General features: G+C 51.7%; 7 protein-coding genes across 7 annotated transcripts; 3 read left to right on the top strand and 4 right to left on the bottom strand.

The window, feature by feature from the left end:
* Nucleotides 1–1,267: 1,267 nt before the first annotated feature.
* On the top strand, nt 1,268–5,572 carry LRP88_06651 (uncharacterized protein; the record flags this gene model as incomplete). The annotated part of the gene is made up of 1 exon (XM_083243189.1): nt 1,268–5,572. One exon carries the CDS (start codon nt 1,268–1,270, stop codon nt 5,570–5,572), a length of 4,305 nt encoding a protein of 1,434 aa, XP_083100413.1.
* Nucleotides 5,573–6,104: 532 nt separating this feature from the next.
* LRP88_06650 (DUF3176 domain-containing protein) lies at nt 6,105–7,819 on the bottom strand (the record flags this gene model as incomplete). The annotated part of the gene is made up of 2 exons (XM_083243188.1): nt 6,105–7,162; nt 7,219–7,819. The coding sequence occupies 2 exons, from the start codon at nt 7,817–7,819 to the stop codon at nt 6,105–6,107; spliced, it is 1,659 nt and encodes a 552-aa protein (XP_083100412.1).
* Nucleotides 7,820–9,764: 1,945 nt separating this feature from the next.
* On the top strand, nt 9,765–10,071 carry LRP88_06649 (uncharacterized protein; the record flags this gene model as incomplete). Its single annotated transcript, XM_083243187.1, has 2 exons — nt 9,765–9,779; nt 9,835–10,071. The coding sequence occupies 2 exons, from the start codon at nt 9,765–9,767 to the stop codon at nt 10,069–10,071; spliced, it is 252 nt and encodes an 83-aa protein (XP_083100411.1).
* Nucleotides 10,072–12,201: 2,130 nt separating this feature from the next.
* Nucleotides 12,202–13,191, bottom strand: LRP88_06648 (Metallo-dependent phosphatase-like protein; the record flags this gene model as incomplete). The annotated part of the gene is made up of 1 exon (XM_083243186.1): nt 12,202–13,191. One exon carries the CDS (start codon nt 13,189–13,191, stop codon nt 12,202–12,204), a length of 990 nt encoding a protein of 329 aa, XP_083100410.1.
* Nucleotides 13,192–14,971: 1,780 nt separating this feature from the next.
* Nucleotides 14,972–16,414, top strand: LRP88_06647 (uncharacterized protein; the record flags this gene model as incomplete). Its single annotated transcript, XM_083243185.1, has 1 exon — nt 14,972–16,414. The coding sequence occupies one exon, from the start codon at nt 14,972–14,974 to the stop codon at nt 16,412–16,414; it is 1,443 nt and encodes a 480-aa protein (XP_083100409.1).
* A 983-nt stretch (nt 16,415–17,397) lies between these two features.
* Nucleotides 17,398–20,441, bottom strand: LRP88_06646 (uncharacterized protein; the record flags this gene model as incomplete). Its single annotated transcript, XM_083243184.1, has 5 exons — nt 17,398–17,992; nt 18,043–18,469; nt 18,523–18,845; nt 18,895–19,365; nt 19,420–20,441. 5 exons carry the CDS (start codon nt 20,439–20,441, stop codon nt 17,398–17,400), a joined length of 2,838 nt encoding a protein of 945 aa, XP_083100408.1.
* Nucleotides 20,442–21,002: 561 nt separating this feature from the next.
* LRP88_06645 (Mpv17/PMP22 family protein) lies at nt 21,003–21,782 on the bottom strand (the record flags this gene model as incomplete). Its single annotated transcript, XM_083243183.1, has 2 exons — nt 21,003–21,581; nt 21,687–21,782. The coding sequence occupies 2 exons, from the start codon at nt 21,780–21,782 to the stop codon at nt 21,003–21,005; spliced, it is 675 nt and encodes a 224-aa protein (XP_083100407.1).
* Between the last annotated feature and the right edge of the window lie 1,454 nt (nt 21,783–23,236).

Raw genomic sequence — 23,236 nt, 5'->3', positions numbered from 1 at the left:
AACGCCCATATCGCAAGGAGGTTCAAGTAAATATTGCACGAGAAAGACCTACTTGGTGAAGGAAAGTTGGTGGATGGATAATTGCTAGTGACACAATAGATCAGAGATAATTCACATTGAATCGGCAGTCCACTGACCGAATGGTAGATTCAGTCCATTAAAATATAAGGACACTAGGCGGTCCACGACACGCCGATTGGGCAACACGGCAAGGATGGATTCTCGAGTAAAACCGAGGCTGTCATGACAACCATAGCGAAAAAGGAGTGGGCCTCGTGGAGGCCGTCGCGAGCCTCTGCTTGCAGGTGAATCGTCACAGCCGACAGGGTCAGCCTCGGAGTCCTGTTGAGCCAAATGCTGGCGCAGGTCCGAGATCTCTCCGAGCATGGCCGTCCAATGCCCACCGCCCACGTAGATCGGACATGTAGAGTTGATGTGGATGTTGCCTGGCTCGGTTGGGACTTGGGGTTGTGATGCCGGACTGGCGGCGCCAGCGAGGTCCTTGCAAGAAGCGACCGGTCTGCTCTCATTTTGGTAGGCGTCCATCAGGGATGTCACCATGTGTTCCATTCGATCCAGCCGCTCGTTGATGGTGAAATTTTGCGGTGCGCCAGCCGTGCGCGTCTGTTGCACAGTTGTACCACCTCTCTTATCCCTCGCGTAGGTGCACGCGGGCCCTATGCCACGGCTTGCACATGTGCTGCAAGGGTGGTTCCGATCGCATCTAAGCCTAAGAGACACGTTTGGTTAGGGTCGCGTCCACTCTCAAGGGGGATGCTCAAACTAAGATGTGATATACTTTCTACCCTTGCAAAAGGTACACGATAGCTGCACCTTGTCGCGGCGCCGACCGGGCGGGGGCAAAGTTCTCGTCGCCATAGGAGCTGTTGAAAGTGACACCTTGGTGCCACTAATTCGTGTGCTGAACAAGGTGAGCGTAGGTGGGTAGGTAGGTCTGGATGAAGTTGTTCTTGATCCCGTGCCACGTGAGCGACTAAAAGAGCCAGAGCGGACATCATCCGAGACCGACAACCCGAAGTGGGTCATCGTCCGCGGAGGATCGCTCTCTATCCCGGCGGACGACACGATCTCCGCGGGCATTCGGGGTGGGTATCTCGGGCCTCATGGCTCCGGGAGTGCTCATGACTGTCCCGATTGCCCGGTCTCCCCTGGGTAAGGCCAAATCATAAGTTGACTCTTTTCGCCCCCCATCAATTCTCTCCTCAACAATCCCTTCTACTTCACCATCTTTCGCCCCTTCTGCAACATGTACAGCAACAGAGACGACGACGAAGGCCCGGGTTGGTCTGACGAAGGCATCAAAGCTGTCGAGTCTGAAAACCTTGCGAGCATTACTCGTATCGCCACAGGTCTGAAAGACCGGCACATCCCCCTCAATGATCAAGACGACGAACCGAACCCTCTCACCGACCCGCGATTGGACCCGAGAAACCCCGAATTCGATCATTATAGGTTCGCTCAGTTGGCTTTGAACTCTCTGAGCCAGTCTGGTATCATATTGCAACGTCAGGGGGTTGTCTTTTCCAACCTTTGCGTCTCGGGCGGAGACCCATCTCTCCAAATTCAGGAGACGGTCGTCTCGGCCCTGGCTGTTCCTTTTCGCAGAATTTCTAGAAAGATCAGCCAGAGAAGGGTTGTGCCTCGCAGCATATTGCGTGGCTTCGATGGCCTGCTCCAGAGTGGAGAGCTGCTGCTCATCCTGGGCCGCCCTGGAAGCGGATGCACAACGCTGATGAGGACTCTCTGCGGCCATCTAGAGGGTCTGAAGCTTGATGCTGAGAGTCAGGTCCAGTACAAGGGAATCAGCTTTGAAGAGATGACCGCCCGGCATCGAGCCGATGTCGCCTATAATGAGGAGATGGACGTGCATTTTCCCCATCTCACAGTGGGCGAGACACTAGCCTTTGCCGCCGCGGCTCGCACTCCTCACCACCGCCCGCACAACCTCTCACGCGACGAGTACGTCAGTCTAGTTGTCCAGCTGGTTGAGGCTACTTTTGGCCTGATGCATACCCATAACACCAAGGTGGGAGACGAATTTGTACGAGGTGTAAGCGGCGGCGAACGCAAGCGTGTTAGCATCGCCGAGATGTTCCTCTCGCGGGCCCGGATCGGCATGTGGGACAACAGCACGCGAGGACTTGACGCTGCTTCGGCCCTCCAGTTCATCAAGTCTCTCCGTCGGTCTGCCGAGATAGGGAAAGCATGCCACGCTGTGGCTGCATACCAGTCCTCCCAGTCTATGTACGATTTATTTCATAAGGTGGTTGTCTTGTATGAAGGCCATCAAGTCTTCTTTGGGCCCGCCGATCGGGCTGTTGACTACTTCCAAGAGATGGGCTGGAACCGGGATCCGAGGCAGATGGCCCCTGACTTTCTCACTGCCGTTACCAACCCCTTTGAAAGAAGGCCACGCCCGGGTATGGAAGAGAAAGTGCCACGGTCTCCGGCAGAGTTTGAAGCTTACTGGAAGCGAAGCCCTGACTATGAGACTCTGAAGGGGCAGATCCGTGACTACCAGCAACGGTACTCTCTGGGTGGTGCAGGTTCTGAAGCCTTCCGCGCCCACCACGCGTCCGAGCAAGCCAGGCACACTCGAGACCAGAGCCCGTATCTCCTGTCGGTCCCCATGCAAATTCGCCTCTGTCTGAAGAGAGCTGGTCAGAGGCTCCGCAATGACAAGCCCACAACACTATCGACTGTGGTGATCCAGATCGTCCTTGCGCTCGTCATCGGCTCTATATTCTACAACACCCCTGACACAAGTGACGCATTTTTTTCGAGGGGGGCTGTTCTTTTTTTTGCGGTGCTCATGAACGCCTTGATCACCATCAACGAGATTGTACAGCTCTACGCCCAGAAACCCATCGTCGAGAAACAGGCCAGATACGCCTTTGTTCACCCCTTCACCGAAGCTCTGGCGAGTATCCTAGTTGAGCTCCCCATCAAGCTCTTCCGGTGCTCCGTATTTAGCATCATTCTTTACTTCATGGCCAATCTACGCCGGGAACCCGCGCAGTTCTTTATCTTTTATTTGTTTCTCCTCGTTGCCATCTTCACCATGTCTGCAATCTTCCGCACCCTTGCCGCCGTCACTAGGACTGTTGGACAGGCCATGAGCCTTGCTGGAGTCTTGGTCATGTTTATCGTTGTTTACACGGGCTTTACCATTCCAATGTCATACATGAAGCCTTGGTTCTCTTGGTTTCGGTGGATCAACCCCGTGTTTTATGCCTTTGAGGCTCTCATCAGCAACGAATTCCACGGTCGCAATTTCGAATGCGCTCAATTCGTGCCTCACTATGGAACGGGGAAGTCGGTCGTTTGCGCTGTTGTCGGGGCGGTAGCCGGCGACAGATTTATCTCGGGCGACAACTTCATCTTGGAAAGTTATGGATTTACTCATGCGCACATGTGGCGCAACCTCGGCATTCTCATTGCTTTGATGATCGCATTCCATGTCTTCTATCTCGTCGCCGTCGAGTGCAACTCAAAGACCCGGCCGAGAGCCCAAGCTCCGGTGTTCCGTCCGGGACATGCTCCCAGCTATCTGCGAGATGATGTGGAGAGTGTTAGTGTCGACAGCAAGCCCAACACTGTGTCTTTCGACAAGCGAGAGTTGAATTTGACGCAGCACAAAGACACCTTACTGTGGAAAGGTGTCTGCTACGACGTCCCGACCAAAGAAGGCACACGTCGACTGTTGGAAGATGTCAATGGTTGGGTGAAGCCTGGCACGCTCACTGCGCTGATGGGCGTCTCGGGTGCGGGCAAAACGACACTTCTCGACGTTCTCGCTCAGAGGGCTTCGCTTGGCGTGGTCAAGGGAGACATTACAATCAGTGGAGAGGGGGGCTCTCTCAGCTTGCCGAGGCGGACCGGGTACGTCCAACAACAAGACCTTCACCTCGAGACCACCACTGTGCGTGAGGCTCTCCGGTTCAGTGCGATGCTACGCCAGCCCCAGTCGGTATCTGTGGAGGAGAAGAACAAGTGTGTCGAGGAGGTTTTGCAACTCCTTGGCATGGAAGATTTCGCTGAGGCTATTGTGGGCTTGCCAGGACAGGGCCTCAATGTCGAGCAGAGGAAGCTTTTGAGCATTGGTGTGGAGCTTGCAGCGAAACCTTCCCTGCTCATATTCCTCGACGAGCCAACCAGTGGCCTAGACTCACAGAGCTCATGGACCATCTGCGCTCTGCTTCGAAGTCTAGCGGATAAGGGACAGGCCATCCTGGCGACCATCCACCAGCCAAATGCTCTGCTCTTCCAAACCTTTGATCGCCTACTGTTCCTCGCGAAGGGCGGCAGGACAGTCTACTTTGGCGATATTGGGCCAGATTCTCAGCTGTTGCTCAGCTACTTTGTCCGGAACGGAGCAAGGCCCTGTGCCGAGCTGGAAAACCCAGCCGAGTACATTCTCGAAACAGTGTCTGGTGCCGCAGGCCCAGACATTGATTGGCCGGCCAAGTGGAATCAGAGTGAAGAGCGCCGCAAGGTTCTCCTTGAGTTGGATCGCCTAGAGAAGCTTCCTGGGGAGGCATACAGCCTGCGGATTTCCGGCGACGACGACCGCGAGTTTGCGATGCCATTCCCTAGCCAGTTTCGTATCGTCGTTGCGCGAGCCTTTCAGCAGTACTTCAGGCAACCTGAATACATCTACTCCAAGCTCATACTAGGCACCATATCCGGTCTCTTTGTTGGGTTCTCGTTCTGGAAAACGGATCATTCGCAGCAAGGGTTCCAAAACTCGTTGTTTAGCGTCTTTCTCCTTTGCATCAGCTTTTCAACCCTCGTCAATCAGGTCATGCCCAAGTTTGTTGCACAGCGCTCCCTCTACGAAGTCCGCGAGCGACCCTCCCGGGTGTACTCGTGGAAGGTCTTCATCTTGTCGCAGATGCTGGTCGAGATCCCTTGGCAGATATTTGTCGGCGTTTGTGCCTGGGCGTCCTTCTTCTATTCTGTTTTTGGCACCAACATCAGCAGCGAGAGTCAAGGCATAGTTCTCCTCTTCATTGTTCAGTTCTATATCTATGCTGCCAGCCTTGCTCAGATGGTCGTGGCTGCACTGCCCAACCCCTCGATGGGGGCAATGTTCGCCACCTTGATGTTCGGCCTCTCATTCGTATTCAACGGTGTTATGCAACCGCCGGATGCTCTCCCCAGATTTTGGATATTCATGTATCACGTATCCCCCTTCACTTACTACATCGCCGGTATCAGCAGTGTTGCCCTCTCTGGCCGGGAGGTCCAGTGCTCGGAGAAGGAGATGATCGTTCTAGATCCTCCACCTCAGCAGACGTGCGGCGAATATCTTTCCAAGTACGTGGAGCTGGTTAAAGGGCAGCTTTATAACCCAGACGCAACGAGTGGCTGCCAATTTTGTTCCATGTCGTCCGCGGATCAGTACCTATTGGCTCGCAAGATTCACTACGACCAAAGATGGCGAAATTACGGCATTTTCTGTTCTTACTTTGTCTTCAATATCTTTGTTACGGTTTTTCTATACTATGCTTTTAGAGTCCGGGGTTTCAAGGTCAAGGTGTCGAAGTGAGTGGGCTTTCCCCAGCTGGGGTCATCAAACTCGACAAAAAGAGGGAGGAGGAGGGGGGCAAATACGCCCAAAAGGCATCACAAGAGGAAGCAATACGCTCGATTTTTCTTTTGTTTTTTCGTATCTTTCTGCTCAAGATTGTATTAGTGTTAGTTAGACTGCTGTTTGGGGCACCACATTTTAATAGACAGACTGTAACTTGACTTGTGTAACTACCCACTTACTGAAATCTTGGCTATCATACCTATTTGAGACTGCCACTTTGTGGTGGGGGGTGAGTCCAAGACCTGAACCAGGCCACCGCACTCTTTGGCCTTGATGAATAACCCGTAGTGTTGGGTAGCACGCAGGGTCTCACGGTTGGTCAGGGTATGGAGATAAGTCGGGATATCCTCAGCGAGGACGAGGATCGAGTTAGCCTCAAGTTAGCCCAAGAAAAAGCAACGACAAGTTACGCGGAGGAATTTTCTGGCTTTATAGACCATCACAGCTATCTTGTCCCATCTTGCGTCACACTCCACTGGGCCAGCTCCTACTCCAGCCGCACTGACGTCTCCTCTGCCATGCTCTCAATTTTTTTGATATCCTTGACCTTGCTTCGTATCAAGCCCTCTCCGCTCTCGTACCGGCAGGCCAAAACTGCAAGTGCTGACGACTTCCACAGGGGCACCTTGCGACTCTTGCGATTACTCGCTATCGTGAGGAGGGCAAACAGCAACGCCGCAAGCTCGATAGCGGCAGGCCCGATGAACCACAGCCAGCGGATCGTCACGTAGGTCACAACTTCTACCCTTTGTCCTGTCGCTGTCTGACTGTTCGGCCCTGAGCGCAGATAGTCTGTCATGCTGGTGGCCATCTTGTCCATCAGCCTCGTCACATTCGCCGTGCCACCAAGTGCCGGGCTCACAGCAATGTTCTCGTTTCCACGACTACCTTCTACCCACTCCGTCACGATCGTACTCGACTCGAAAAAGTTTTGCAGGGCCCTAAGATCAGGCTTGGATATCTCGAGTCTTGGGATACCGTCTGCCTTGGACTCGTTGATTGCAAACACGGAAGAGTTGTCAAGCTTCCAGGGATTCTTGCCAAGATCGATCTCTTCCGTTTTATCAAAGTTGAAGGTGGTGCCGTTCGATTTCGCCCCGGAGTATTCATATGCGGCCAGGGATAGAGAACACTCGGTGACGTTGGCGTTGAAGGTCGCAAAGTTGTGGTCAGAGGTGGCTCTATAGACGACAAGCCTAGCAAACTCAGAATTGTTTCCAGGACCGGTGTCAAATTCGTCCTTGACTACAGCTGTGGCGTTCAAGTAGAAGGTGGTTGCATAGTCGGTGTGATAGTTATGAGTCGTAATACCTAGCCCTCCAGGAGTCGTCATGCTGCAGTTGAACTGGCTCTGCCGGGATCCATTGCAGCTTTCCGTATCCAGCGTTTCTTGGGTTACATTCTTGCATTGGCTCTTGAAGCCAAGTGACACGACCGATTGGTTCCAGGCGCAGGATCCGGAGCAGCTGAAGCGAGCAAAGGTCGAGATGTCGTAGAGTCCCTGAAGGATGGCGGCCTGCATCTTGGGGTCCTGCGGTATTGCTTCTGGTGGCACTAGGTCAGAGGTGTTGCTTCGCGTAGGTATCTCGGGTTATACGTACCATCTCCAGCATTCGCCAACTCCTTGGCCAGATTACGGTAATATTCATGGGTATATCCAAACGTCACGTTGCTGTCTGGCGTAGCAACCGGTCGATCCCCTATCTCCACAACCTGCTGTGTCAAGGCGGCGAGGCTCAATCGCAGGATGGTGACCAAGGCACCGAGTGTCGCCAAGTTCCACCCAACGGTGAAAAGGAACTTGATCGAGCCAGATACTCCTCGACTAGCCTCGTCGAAGCTCTGAAAGTTGGACATTGTCCTTGGTCTCTTCTTGAAGTATAGCCAATTCAACTGGCTGATTGACCGGCTCACGCTGTGCATCATGGTTGCACCGAGGGCAGTTGTGAGGATAGAAATGGTGGCGTTGAGGGAGATGTAGAAGCCCCAGTGCGAGAGTGGTTGATCATCCATGTATACGAAGATGGCTGCGATCCCGCCAAGGCAAAGCAGGCTGAGCAGGGACGTTGCCATCTCTGGACCCCATTCATGCCTGGAAAGGAAAGAGTATCGCTTGTACTCGCCGGGGTTCGAACCAGGGATTTCCATCTCGTGGACATGTGGCCGCTCCGACATTAGTGGCTTATACTGATCTCCTGCCATTGTGACGGGGCGGTTCGGGGGACGGGTTCGACTGGAAACGAGCAAGAGTGAGGATGGAATCGAAGTGAAAGAAGGAGATGAATTAGACAGCCCTATGGGTCTATATGTCTATATGTCTACCCTCGGACTACTGCCTGCCGGAGCTGAACTTGCACATAAGGTCCTTTTTCAGCCACGGTTTAAAAATACGCCTAATTTGACGCAGGACACGACAGCCTGCGTTTGAAAACCTGAGGGGCTACAGGCTCGGACTTGACGTTTGACAGCCTGTTCTAAAAAAAACACCAATCACACGACACAGAAAAGGGCCTTTGGCTCCTTGGCAAGGCACAACGGTAATGAGATCGCCCTTTAATAAGCGCCCGCGGCTAGATTGTGCAGAAGGTGCGGCAACGTGACAAGGGGACGAAATATTTAATTGGTGTTAGAAGGCCTGTTTGTTTGCCCTGGTCTTGTGTCTCATTCGTCGCCTCGGATTGTGCTTACTTTGCTCTGCAACCAAGTCCGAAAGAAGATCCGAGCAAACCAACCCGCGGGTGAGGCTCAACAGGCGCACACGACCATATCAGCACGACCTAAACTCTAATTTATTTGACAAGGGAGTATCAGGGAAATTCATTTTCAAAGTCGAGTAACGTGGAACCAATCAGACTAGCAAGGCGGCTGCTGTGGAGTGAACCAAGGCCCTTCAGAGAACAAACATCAGAAAGATCCTCGCGCCTAAGGCACAAATAACCTTGTGGCAGGGTATGATTTTCCGTCTAGAGAAGATCAGAAAATGACATAGGGTTTTCCCAGAGCGGAATCATTCTCTTGCCACGTTAAAAAATCCACACATTTCCGTCCAGCAAATCCTGCGACGCATGTTTAAATTGGTGGGCTGTGAGCAGTGTTCAGTCCCACGATAAATACTATCGAATATAGATAATTCTCTCAGCCTATGAGACACATACGGGCTGACTAGCAAGAAAAGCTCAAGCAACCAACGAGGGCGTGGAACGATTCTGGTCCGGCAACATCCCACGAAAAGGGTGGGGGTGGGGATGCACCAAAGAAACGATGACCTCGTCCAATTCGTGCAGTTACATTTGTGGCTTAGTTGCCTGTTGGCTCATTTGTAACCAAACTGGTGGATAGGGCAAGGGCGAGGTCTGAAGGAATCAATAGTGTGGCTAAGAGAGCCCTCCGAAGCCACTCGACCCGACGCACTCTCTATTTGCACAGTCTGGCTACATTCACGATGTGTCTCTGGGAACAAGTCTACTCCGGGGCAATGCTTCGGGTCCTCGGAAACGACTCATGCACGAGACCCGTGCGTTGGTTCAAGAGGCAGCATTGCCAGCTGAAGAGACGGCAGCATCCGACACATCCATGACCCCTGCCTCGCGAGCACCAGTCGCATCGGTTTGACACTTATCAATCAGCTAATCAAGCATCTAATCAATCACCAAGCATCTCTGCTGGCCCTGGATGCCTGGCCATGTGGCGGCTGGCTTGGCCCACATGAACCGACGGGGTGATGCGTTCGAGCCCGCTAGTGATGCGAACAGGAGACACTGATGTGAAAACGGTGAGAAGACATCCCCATTGGAGTGTCTACTGGTAGTGTTCGGGAGCGAAGCCATATGCTCTCATATTTCTATAGCCAGCCGCCAAGACCTGAACGTCGTAGAAAGCCGTCTTGGAAGATCGGAACTCGGGCAGACCCCTGAGAATGGAAGGGCTGGGACCCGCCTCCCGTGGCGAGCCGGCGCGATGTGGACCAGCTCCGAATCCCGCAGCCGCATCGAATTGAAGTGGGAGGTCACCGAGCTGATATTTCTTGTACATAATACACCCCCACGGGCAGGCCTGTGATGGAATACGTAACTCGAGGCAAGTATAAATACTACGGGCATGTGCTGGTTGAGCAACAAGATCACATCCTTCTGTTAGATCCTTCATCATGCTGTCCCCGACTGTGAGTGAATACATCATGACTACGGAGTATACTTACCATCACTAACAACCCCAAGAAACTCGTCCTGGCCATCGTGGCCCTCTCGTCCGTGGCCTCAGCCGTGCCTACCGTGGAGAACCCTGCGATCAACAACCTCCAAATTCGCGGCGATTGCTACGGCTATGCCAACTCTACCGAGTGTTTCAAGTTCAGATACAAGGAAATCTGCAGCAAGGAGGTTAACATACACAAGCTGGGTTGCAGGGTGCAGCGCACCATGGAATGCAACGAGGCATGCGCGGAGGATGAATGAGGGTATGAAGATCGAATAAAAGGCTTGGTCACATGAATATGAATTAATATTGGATTCCCATCAAGGTTAAACAGAACCTCAAGCTCTTTTATACGGTGAAATGGTTGCCAGTAGCATTGTGTCAGTTGCCGAGTCTATCATGGTGGATGGGAGCATGTGTGGAGCCCGAGATCGTCTCCATGGTCTGAGCGCAGGTGCCTGGTCTGGCTGGTGTCGGCAGGCCAGCTTGCTTCTGTCAACCTTGCCAAGAGTTTTCTGAGTGATTTTGACGTTTTCAAACTCTCAACCAAGCTGACTGAACCTGGCCTTTTTATCCGTCATCTCCCTTCCACTCTGTGGCCATTCAACTCGCCATAATTTTCAGAGCTTTGGTTCCCGAGTACAAGGCAACATCCCACAGCAATCATGACCGAGAAGGATGGCCCGCCAATGCAAAATGACGGGCAGTTCAATGAGAAGGATGGATCGTACATGACAAATCTCGATAATGTGGACACTGCATCGTTGAAGTATACCGTACCAGGTGCTGAAGAAAAGGGGCTGATCAGCCCAACTTCTGCTTTCACCCAACAGAGATGGCCTTGGACATCATCTCAAAGCTCCTTGGGGCAGTCCCAAATCAAAGAGGTCCTAAGCCAGAAGGTAGTCAGCCTCTGTGAAAAAGGCTCGACTTCAGATTCAAAACTCGGCGTGTGGCAAGATATCTTTGAACAGGTTCGTCATGAGAGGTCATCGGCTGCTGACCTGCTGTGTGTGATGAGCTTCCTCAACCCTGAAGGCATCCCTAAGTTCATCCTGGAAGCCTACCAGCGCCACCGCGGAGGTAGCAAGGCCAACCTCGACCGGGATATTAAGTTCCTAAGTGGATGCTCGCTTATTATCGCTGCGAAAGAGGATGGTGCGCTCGAGATAAATCCTACGGTACATTCCTCTGCGCGGATGTGGATCTCGTCAGTAACAACAGTTCCCCAGTGGAAGATCTGGCCAAGACAGCCACAAAAGGGCGAAGACGCCTGGAAACGGACGCTTCTCCATGTCTTTGCCTTGGAATACCCAGATCCACATGAGCTTAGTAGCCAGAGGGTCTGTCAAAGGCTAGACCCTCATATCGACTCCATCATAGAAAACGAACCACGCGACAGAGGTTGCTTTCAGAAATGGGGTCGATTACTCCACGATTTGGCCCTCTATCGGTGCAAGGCTGGCAGAAACCAAGAGGCAGAGCAGCTTCTTCAACGGCTATTGGAAGCCAACAGAAGGGTCCTGGGCCCAGAGGATCCAAACACGCTTTCGAGTATGCAATGTCTTGGAACAGTCTTGTCAAGAGGAGGGAAATACAAAGAAGCAGAAGAGGTGCAAAGATGTTGTCTGGAAGTGCGTCGGAGACTTTCTGATCCGGAGCATCCAACCACTCTTTTCACCATGAACAGTCTTGCGCTGACGCTGACGACGCAAGGTCGCTTTGAAGAAGCTGACGAGCTTTGTCGGACAGTTCTGGAGGCGAAAAAAGAGGTGTCAGGCCTTGAGCACCTGTGGACGCTTGCGGGCTTAACAAGTGCAGTTGGACAGCTGCCGGGGCATCGACGCGTGGAAGAGGTAGAAAGACTGCAGTGGTTAGTTATGAAAAGGACTCGAAGGAGGGTTTGGAGTGTGAAGTCAAGCATCCAGGAAGGTAGTTAAACCTGATTTTTTGCACTTGGGGCAGAAATAAGACCTAAGAAATGTATCTTGTGGCGAGAAGAAAAGAAGCTGGCTGTGTGCAATCGCAAGACCTCAACAAAGGAGTTGAGATCACGTGTGGTGAGTCGAGTCACGTGTACCCCTCACACATCACCCCTTTCCTTTCACCTTCTGGTAACTAATGCGTCGGTGAGAGGCGATAGTAGCAGTCACACAAGATATCTGACCACGCATGCTGTTCTTTTTATTCGCATAATTTTCTTTCCAGAGCCACATATAGTCATCGAACGTCTTCTTAGCTCATTCTCGTAATCCTCGCCTTCAGCCTACGATTTTTCTACCCTCACCTTGGTCCTCTGGTAAAACCATACCGCCCTTTCGTCTCTCTCCATCTATTCCGCTCCGTTCCATCAAACCATGCCGTCCCGATTTTCCCAATCAACGCCACCGTCAACTCTTGCCTTGGTAGGGCTCCAGCTCAACGTCGACCAGCCACGGGTACTGGTTGAGCTCGTCATCCCCCATTACCGCAGCATTGACAAACAAGGTCTCTCCTTGGCCTAGGGGCCTATCGTCGCCGTCGCAGTGACTCGTATGACAGCATCGTTGCGACTTGTACCGCTCCACCGTATCTTCCCGAGCCTCTCTGTCCTCTGCCGACTCGAACTTGGATCTCTTGAGCCGAGATAAGCTCTCGATTACCACAGACTTCCCGTTGTCGATGTCGCCGAAATGCGAAGGCTTGTCAGATATTGTCGGTCTCCAGGCAACCAACTTCGCGCCCCAGCTATCGTGAACATGCCCAAAACAGTGAAGTTTGGGTTGGGCTCTGGCAACAGCAGCAAAGAGTTGAGGGCATCCGATCCGCTGCCTCTCCGTTGTCATGTCCATGATGCCGTGAGGCGGACCGTGTGTCACAACGATTTCGGTTCCCTTTTCGATGGTAAACTCGTGAGCTCCGACATACTGGAAGCCCCAATCGCTGCTGTTGCCAGTAGTTGGTGTATACGGACTTGCATATACCCTCAGTAGGGCGCCGTTGTCGAGTGTAAACTGGTGAGATCCCTCTTCCAGAAATACAATTGCCTGGCCTCTTGCCTCATGCAAAAGTCGCCTAGCGTCGCCGTAGTCGCCATATTCAGCCTTGATGCTGTCGTCCAGATCCTCTTGTGCCAGCCTGCTTGCTTCGACAGTCTTTTGTTCGAAGGCCGAATCATCAAGTGTGAAGTCATGGTTTCCAGCGATGACAATCTTGAAGGGTGCGTCGATTTCCTGAAGCAGTTCGATTGCTTGTTTGAAGTCTTGCAGCTTGGAATCGCCTGTGAGGTCGCCGCAGTGAATAACCACGTCGGCTGATTTGTGAGGTTTTCTCTCTGCTTGGAACTGTAACCCGTGGGTATCTGATAGTATGAGAAATCTTGTCTTGATGAGAGGAGACATTGCGTTAAGGTGTGGTGTAGTTCAGCACGAAAAGTAAGGTTGTGTAGAATGGAGGAGAAGACAAACAAACAATTGAATGGAGGAGCTTGAGTATGGTCTTTATAGCGCGTCATGGGATCGAAAAGCTTGTAATATCAACAAGTGGCGCAGAGATTTGATGCATAGGTAGGAAGCTCAAGGTTTCTCGGAGATGCATATAGAGCCAAAGTAACCACGTGATGAAAGTCACTCTAAGGAATAATACCGAGTTATTGAACTCTGTTAGGCCGGTTTGCCCTTGGGAATGAGTAAATGCGAGCCATATGGTATACAAGCTATTGTCTTGGGTGCGCAGAAGGAAGTACCATAGCACAACCGCGTCGCAGATTAGGATGTTACGCGTTGCATTCTGGATTAGGTTCTGCCAGCTTCCTTAATTTGATATTTTCTTTCTTAAGCACAGCAATCATCTCTGATCTCTAACTTAGAATTTTCATCAGGGCATCAACCAGAAACCAGGATGACGGTATTGGAGGGGTCTTTTGTCAAGATCATGTAAATTTCAAGTCTTTATTGCAGTCCTTAGTCTGTAGCATCTTCGGAATTTCTCCTGGCTCATCTCTTTTTATTTCTCTTGACCCGTGTGCCCTTCGGCGTAGCCTCTCTCATGCACTTGGCATCAATCCCCCTCGGCTAGTTAATTTACCAACTTATCCCACGAACCCGAACCATTTTCCATGAGGACCTTGTAGTGACACTTTCAGAAACTGGAGTGGACCAAATGATCATGTATTACTCACCCAAAAAAAAGACGTCTCTTCCTACCTATCTATCGGGCTTCCTGTCACCAAGCATGTTCTTGAGTGGCTGTGCTCCTCTGTATCACTCAGTGGCCGGGTATTTGGAGACCTCGGACGTGAATTATCGAGGAGGATTGGCTTCGTTTCTCTTTTGGACCTTGAATGCCTCTTTCTGCGCCTAAAGCAACATGCCCTCAGCAGTTTAGCGCAGCGGAAAAGGGGTCGAAAGTCAGGCATCGTAGGCGCCCCAGAGTCGCTGTGCTTGGATCGTTGGGTCTGTAGGATCGTGTTCTCCGGCTTAAAGTGGTGTTAAACCCGGCTTCAGGCAAGAATATTTGAGGTGAGACGATGAATATGTACGAGAGAAGCGATGAAGTAGAAATATGTCGAGGGGGGGAGGACTTTATGTAGCCAAAGCAGGTGTTGTCACATCTGACGGTGGCTCGAGGTCAAAAGCGTTACCACATGGTGTCAGAGACAATAGTCAGCGACGGGACTTGAAATCGTCGTAGTTGATGTTTTCAAACAGGTGTGAAAGGCGGACGAGAGATTAAACCGTGGTTGCTTTGTCTGCTCAAACACGCGTCGCCGTTGTGGGGAAGAAATGGCTTATTCACCTGCCCATTCACAATCTGGATGGGAGATTCTCTCTTTACTGACACGTTACACCACTTTGTATAAGAATCACCAACATTCATGTGTCACTGCATTTCAATGGAGATGTAGAACAATGCCTGTCCTGAATACCGTTAGCCAACACAGTGCTACCTAAATAGTACTGCTTCACCCAAACTCTTTTCCTCCAGTGACTTTTTTTTTTCTTTTCAAATCTGGTGTTGGAATTATCTGTTTCCATACTTCATTGTTCGTATACATTTGTCTGCTGTAGATGCGGCCAAACCAACAACCCCGCAATCCAACAAACACTGAGCGATTATCACCAAACATCATTCACCTCATCAACAACAAGACCTGCCAGGACAACTTGAGATCATCACACAATGACGGACCAAACTATGATTGACAAAGATGCGACCCTCGCGGCTCTCCCTCCCGTGGTAGCCACCAACCTCCGGAGCCAGACCCGACAAGAGCTTGCCTCGTCTCCCAAAACGCCCATCCTCGTCATTCTCGATGATGACCCTACCGGCACGCAAACATGTCACGATATCAATATCCTAACTGTTTGGGATGTGCCAAGGCTTGTGAGCGAGTTCAAACAGACCAAGCAGGGTGGTGGCTTCTTCATCCTGACAAACTCGCGCGCGCTGCATCCCGAACAAGCCAGAGACCTGATCACCGAGATCTGTAGAAACTTGCATGCCGCCTCAAAGGAGACAGGGTCCGCTTTTGAAGTCGTCCTTAGGAGTGACTCGACACTCCGCGGTCACTTTCCGTTGGAGGCCGAGGCTGCAGAGCATGTTCTCGGTGCCGCGGATGCCTGGATTCTTTGCCCGTTCTTCTTGCAAGGAGGCCGATACACGATAAACGACATTCACTACGTCCAGGAAGGAGATCACTTGGTCCCTGCAGCTCAGACACCTTTTGCCAAGGATGCCACGTTTGGCTACAAGAGCTCCAACCTCAGAGATTACGTGGTAGAAAAGACAAAAGGAGCGATACCGAAAGAGAGAGTGGCATCTATCAGTTTAGATACGATTCGCACCGGTGGAGTTGATGCCGTGTCGGCTCAACTCCTTCAAGATGTCAAAGGGCCACAGCCTGTCATTGTGGTCAATGCCGCTGCTGACGAGGACATTGACGTCGTTGTGGGTGCCCTAATCAAGGCCTCAGATTCGGGCAAACGCTTCCTTTTCCGAACAGGAGCCGCGTTCGTCTCTGCTCGACTGGGAATTCCGTCAATTCCACCGATCTCTGCGAGCCAGTTGCATCTATCAGGAGATGTGGGCGGTTTGATCATCGCCGGCTCCTATGTGCCAAAGACGACCGCACAGCTTGAATCGCTGAGGAAGTTAGCCGGCATAGATCTCACCAGTATTATTCTCGACGTTCATAAACTCCTTCAGTCACCCGAAGATGCATCGAAAGAAGTTCAAGAGGCTCTCAAAACAGCAGAGGCGAAAATCAAGAGAGGACAAGACGTGCTTGTCATGACCAGCCGAGAACTCGTCGTTGGGGATGACGAGGCCAAGAGTCTTGACATTGGTTCCACCGTTGCCCGAGCCCTGGTATCTTTTCTGGAAAAGCTCGATCAGAAGCCTAGGTATATTGTTGCCAAGGGTGGTATCACGTCGTCAGACATGGCGACCAAGGGGTTGAGGATGAAGCGCGCTCTTATCGTTGGCCAAGCTGCGCCAGGCGTGCCGCTGTGGAGGTGCGAAGAGCCCGAGTCAAAGTGGCCTGGTCTTCCCTTTGTTGTTTTCCCGGGGAATGTTGGCACTGATGAAACTCTGTACCGTGTAGTTGAGGGATGGAGGGTCTAGCCGTCACAAGCACGCCGTGACTGCTACTGGTTGACTCCCTTTGGCGTGTCCAGGCAACCAAGTCATTGCAGTTTACAGTATGGAAACAAAGACTGATGATATTTATGCTGAGTACCTAGCTATAGTTATCAAAGACATTCTCTTCCTTCCTCGTAGCCTTAGGTAGTACTTCTAACCCAACCATCGCCTGGTCTCCATCGAACCTAATCATAACCCCACAGCTCTTCGCCAGTGGTGGTGATCTCTATCAGCTTCCCAATCTTGTCCCCATTCCGATTGAGGGCCTTTGACTTGACGGCCCTCTTCTTCTTGCAGTTCTTGCAATATTCGGCCGACATTTCGTTTCCCTAGTCGCACTTGACGCCGGGCCACCCTTGGAGGGGAAGTGGACAAGCCCAGTGGGTGTGATCGGCTCGAATCGTTGAAGTCATTGTTTCTAGCGCGGGGATTTTCCTTTGTTTCTGGGCAAGGTTGTCTGTGATATGTATTGCTGCTTTTTGTGAGCTGCGTTGACAATCGAATGACGACGAAAGAGAAAGCAACCATCGTTACCGTTCTACATACATCTTTAGCGGGCAGCACATGTCAAGAATCACTGCTCTCTGCTGGTTCTTTTGTCTGGTTCTCGCTGCTGCGCGTAATATCGCATCACGGCCTACATCCTACAAAGATTCACTTTAGACAGCATCCGCTTCCCGTGGAAAGAGGACCGCCACTAGCAGAGAATGAAGCCACGGGCCAGTGACTGTGATTAAAATATTTCCAGCCGCTCTAGAGGACTAGGCATTTGGCATCCCGGCTTGGCCCTGTTGTAAACTCAAGTCCAAGGCTAATTATCCTTGGCGAGGTGCCTAGATTGGGAGCTCACTCTCGTGTGCTGAATGTACTCTCCTCATAACAGCCCTCTTGGTCTAATCCCAAAGCTAGTCTGAGGTCTAAGTCCCGAAGATCTGACACAGCTCTAACGCAGCCATAATTCCCACCTACGATTCATACTTCAAGTTGAAAGGCACAGTAGTCACAACATCCCAGTCGTCTTTATCAGTCTTGTCTCCAAACACCCTCAGCGCGCTCACTCTCAGAGAATAGACCCCTTCATCCAGCACAGTACCGTTGGCAAGCAGTCCCTTGACATAGGCCCGCTGATCCGAACGAGGCAAGTAGAGAAGTGGCCAACCAGCCAGCGCCCCGATGACATCTCCCTTTGCACCACCGCGCAGGACATCGACGTGGAGAGCAGCAGTTCCGATAGTGGGCTTGATGTAGACATTTGGTGTGGTATCCTGATCACCACGGTCCGTGAGCGGTGGGTTGGCCGGATCCGGTCGTGGGATGGTGTAGGTCTTGTTGGCAGGGGCTTCGTTGTTGTAGTTGGCGAGATAGACTTGGGAAGCTTGTAGAACAGGCGTATCGCGCATGCTTCCAGCAACTCCCAGGTACGGCAGTACGAGGGAAGTGTTGGGTCCTGTCAGGGCAATGTGTCCGCTGTACATAGGTAGCAGAGTTCCGTTGACATTCTCTGGGGGTGTACAAGTGACAGTAACATCGACAGAGCCACCAGCAGGGACATTGATCTTGCTACATAAATCTGTCAGCTGGAGAACAAGAATGATCCAGCAAGTACGAACCCAGAACTGAAGCTGATATCAGCCCACTCCTCTACTATCGGGTTCGGGAAGGAGGCAGCCATCAAAGGAGACAAGTCTGGTTGCAAAGTATACATGGTCGGCGCTTTACGATGAGAGAGCTGAAGTGCAACGTCGTTGGGCCCTGTGTTCTTCACAGTGAAGGTCTTGTTTCCGACGAAGTGGTCAGTATCGTTGAATGAGATGCTCTCAATGCTAAGCTCGACAGCGGTGTACGCTGCGTCAAAGGCTTGGGCAATACCTCCGCCCTGCTGTGGCGCCGGGGCTGGCATATCTGGATTTGCTTTCTTGCCATCGAACCAGTCAAGGGGCTTTGCTGTTGACATAATGAGCCGTCTCAGGAGCTCTGGTTTCAAGGTTCCTCGGACCTCCCCAATCAGAGCGTAAATACCCGCGACGAGGGGTGCAGCTGGATGAGTTAACAAGAGTGTGCTCCACAGCGTGAACACTTCGGGAACTTACACATGCTAGTTCCAGTCATGACCCTGTAGCCTCCCATGGCCACCGGGAACGTGCTAAGGATATTCGCTCCAGGTGCAGCGATCTGGGGGTTCATGGCCAGTTCCCAGGTTGGGCCCCAGCTAGACAAATCCCCCATGTAGCCTCCACTCACATTGTTCTCAAGCTGCTCAAGGCGTACAGCGGTGTCGTTCCCCCCAGGGAGAGAGACCGTGACAGTTTTGCCCTCTTTCAAAAGGGAGAGCCACTGCTGGGCGACGTAAGGAGGAACTGTTCCCACGCCCTGGAGGCCTTCTGCGTAGTTGTGGAGTTCATCTCGCATAGTCCTTGACATGTCAATATTCACTGGAAGTCAACGCTGGATTATGAACTCACAGGTTATCCTTTGCGTAGTAGAGCAAGTATTGACCCCCCTTGGCAACCACGTTGGTGCCTTGGTCCTGTGGGTAGCATCCCGTCGCCCGAGCATCCAAATTCTCCAGCAGGACAATTCGCCTGCTCAAATCCGGAGTATCATCAGGCAGAGCCGAACAAGCATTGTCAGCATCTGCAGCGGACCACAGAGAAAGGGTAACGTTTTCAGAAAGTTCAGGGAATCCAGGCAAGAATCCAAACTCTTGGCTCGTCTTATTGGACTCGACAGCGTACGAGCCGGCAGTGAGCAGCGCTGGGAACATGGTGTTAGTAACTGCACCTACGCCTGTCACTCCACGGCCCGTGGCTGGAGCCGAGGCATAGAAGAGGCCAAGGCCGCCATCGTTTCCTGCAGAGATGACGACGGGCACTCCAGCATCTACGATGCGTGTGGCTAGAACACTCCAGACATCTGAAGGCCAACCTCCAGCACTGTTGGTCACAGTCAGCACGACTATCCATGTAGATGGTATAAAGACGACTCACTCGCCATCCGAACACGAGATGATATCAGCCCCCTCCTCAAAAGCCCGAATGAAAGCTGACAGGAGAATCTCGTTGGTAGACGTGGCACGACATCCCCAAGCACGGTACGCCGCCAGCTTGACTCCAGGAGCAGCTCCGGTGAAGCCGTACTTGTTGCCCTCAAGCTGTGCAGCAACAGTTCCCGCAACATGAGTTCCATGACCTTGACAGTCATCCATAGGATCCGCGTCAGGCTTGGCCTCGATAGTCCCAGGCAGGAAATCATCACCAGTGAAGTCCCAGCCGGCCTCGACCAAGCAGCCAAGTCCAAAGCATCCTCCAAGAGCCGGATGGGTATAATCAATGCCGCTGTCGATGATTGCAACGCGGATTCCCTTTCCAGTAACTCCTTCTGCTTGCAGTTTGTCGACTTGGGTCATTACATGGGGCGAAAAGGTGTCTTTGGCGTCATCGCGAGGCGTGATTTGGCGTCGTGGTAGGGCATCCTCGGTAGTATCGTTCGAAGCAGGCGCCTCACTGGTCTCTGGCATATTCAAACGCACAGGGCGGACAGGCCAGACAGCCTTAACCTGTGCCAGCGCCTCAAGTTGATGCAGGATCTGCTTTCCGTCACTCGCGTTCAAGACTTGGAAAGACGCGCCGTTGAAGAGGCGAGAAGTAAACTCGGCACGAGGGTTCGCACCGATTCCTTCCGCCTCGAGAGCATCGTAAAAGGCGGACGCTGACTTGACGGTATCGGCAAACTCGACAATGAAGTCACCGGAGCCGATGGTTCCGGTTGTGTCTGTGGCGCGACGAAGTGCCGTCGACGAGGCGACTTGCGCGCCTAGAAGCGCTGATGCGATTTGGAAGAGACGCATTCTCACGATAAGACCGTCATTGACGTCGAATTCCAAGGCGATGAAGCCATCGAGGATTCGGGCGTAGCGGCTCACAGTTATATAACCAATGTCGATCGGAAGTCCAACCCCTGAACAGACCCATACAACACGATGTCCAAAGCCTAAATACGAGTTTCGCATTAAGGGTTATAGTGTGATAGTGCCAGTCGCCTGCTTGCTGCAGGGGATAGTCCTTGGCATTCTCCATGATAGCTCGGGCTAGCAACCAGATCTGGCAGCGGGATGAAACCCTGGGCCACAGAAATCGAATCACTGCCGAGGCGATCTCAAGTGCGTGATTATCAAGGGTTGGACTATGCAATATTTGAGGTATATCCCGCTGGTTGATTCAAGCTGGATATGACATGTTTTGAATTTCAAGAACATGACTAAACGGAGATGGAAAGACCAACACCATCTCCGGTGTGGGGAATATGTCATAGAATGAAACCAGTATCCCAGGCGTAAACTAGACTCTTTCCAACGCAGAAATAATCAAAACAGCAGACAGCAAACAGCAAACAGCAAACAGCAAACAGCAAACAGCAAACAGCAAACAGCAGACCGCCAGTTCCGAGCAACTTCTTTCGCTGTATATCCTCCAGGGCCATGCAACGCCCATAATCCCAAGGCACATCCAAACCAAGCCATGACCAGTGGCAAATAACAGCCACCACTCCAGGCGCCTGTCTTCCTAGACCTCTACACTCTGGAAGCCACCAGACTCATGTAGATGCCCCACAGCAGACCAATGAAGCTCAAAAACACGATTCGCCGATGGACGGGGATGAAACTGAAGCTGATGATAGAGGCAATCGGCCAGATCTTGTAGCCGGCAACGATGATGGGGATTGTTTCCTGAGAGGCATTAGCAGTGAGCGATGAAGGGGAAGATGAACTAACCGTCTTGATGTTGCTCCAGATCTGAGATGAAGCCTGACCCTTGAGAACACCCATGATGATGAGGAAAGCCACCGTGTTCATGATGGCACCGGCGGAGATACAGTCGACGAACCACTTTGTCAAGGTGTTCTTCATGCTAAACTTGGGCTCCCGGTCTCGGTTAACCTCAGCCATGCGTTCTTCATAGCCCTCTTTGAGCTCGGGCGCATCCTCAGCAGGCGTCATCTCGATATCACCGATACGCTCCTGTGGACGCCCAGACGGATACGCCGGAAAGGTGCGCTCCAGGAACTGCTGCCAGTGATAGTTGGGAGGGGCGGTGATCAATGTGAGGGTGACGAAGCGGAGAAGAGGTAGGAGATCCAGAGTCACAGGGCGCTATGAGAATGGGTTAGCCAGTAGGCTAGTTGATTGGCATAGTGGTCACGGCAATCAATGGCGATTCAAATCAATTGCAGCGATTCACAATGGACACAAACTCACGTTCTGCTGACGCGCCTCAATGAGTTGGGCCAGCACATTGGAAGCACTCGACAGGGCAGCAGCCTGAAGGGTAGCGGCGACAATGGGAGAAGGCATCTTGAAGGCAAGCAACGACTATAACGAGCGAATTGGAAAGCACGAAGCGATTGATTGATTGATTGTGGGTTACGAGATGAGATGCCGCCCTTGAGATGATGTTGCTACTTTGCAGCGAGCGAGTGGAGAGGCTTTGTTTCACGTGTTGCAACGCGTGCGTCGCAGGCCCGGGATAAGTAAAGATCCGCTTACCCTTTGACCCCTTTTCTTATCCCTTGTTTCTCCATAAAATTCCAGACGTCGTATCCGTATTTGAGAATGGGCATACGAGCCTGTAGGTATTCAGGGTAGAATTCATGAATACCGATGGTTTTTAACCACCATTCTCCAGACATTGTCCATTCTGGTCATGGTGGCTCAATCTGGGGAAAACGCCAGTCCAAACAACCCCTGTCACTTTGGCCCCACAGCGTCAACGGTACAGGGTGGATGAGCAGATACCTACCTACCTAGGCAGGCCAAATAACTCACCCTTGAGGTCTATTTTTGATGAAAGTTCTTGTTAATTCTACTGATGTTTACTTCTATACGAAGAATCTCCATATCCATAAAGTGTCTGTCTCAGCTGTATGTAGTCATGCGGGCTCTTATATCATCTGTCGCTCAGTGCCCACCGTTGATGGCACAACTCTGGAAGGGACAATTTGTGAAAGAAAATGGAAAGCTAAAAAAGTATCTAGGCTTATGGCGCGTTTAAGATATATTTCTAAGTATCTAATGCTTACATTCATCATTCAAGGACTCTGTAAGGATGGCATCAACATAGTTTGCCAACCATGATGAAACACAATGGCTGCTCCGTTGAGGCACCCTACCTACCCTGTGCAACCCCACCAGGGAACTTCTCTTTCAGTTTCTAACGCTTGAGCTTTCTATATATGAGCTTAAGCAGTAGGTTCTGGATAGTTACCTAAGGTTTGAACGTATATAGTATTGACAAGAGTGGTATTGCGCGGGTGTACCTGGGCATCACCGGCATGAGCAAGTACACACTAAACACATTAAGACCTGAGGACTCGACATAACGCTGTGCTTGCAAGTCACATAATAGTGTTCTCTAGGCTTTTCCATTGCGAAAATTCAACAATTTGAACTCAAAGTGCTGGCATGAGCATATACCCTGGCCAGTAGGAACTCCCCGTGAACCGTATCAGTATCGCCCTCTCCACCAGTCACATCCATGCAGAAACCAGCATCCGAGTCTCAGAGGGAGCCAATGACCGTCAGCTCGGAGATAAGAGCCGAAATACTATGGCAAGACAACCGAGGTTCCAATCAAGGGCGCTTCACAGCTTCATCAACAGGGAGAATCCGGTTGGCCTCGAAAGGAACAGTACATTACCTCGGTTGTATGATCATGCTGATAGCGTGGTATCCGTCTGCTTGATTCCGCTGTTACCTCCTCCTACCCTTCTTCCTCTGGTATCGTCCAGCACTTAAACACTGCACAATGA

The sequence above is a fragment of the Fusarium phalaenopsidis genome (genome assembly GCF_050370095.1).
Source record: "Fusarium phalaenopsidis strain FUZ10S chromosome Unknown contig_32298, whole genome shotgun sequence".
Classification (NCBI taxonomy): Eukaryota; Fungi; Ascomycota; class Sordariomycetes; order Hypocreales; family Nectriaceae; genus Fusarium; species Fusarium phalaenopsidis.
The sequence above is the reverse complement of the archived record's forward strand: the minus strand, read 5'-3'. Positions and strand labels throughout refer to the sequence as shown.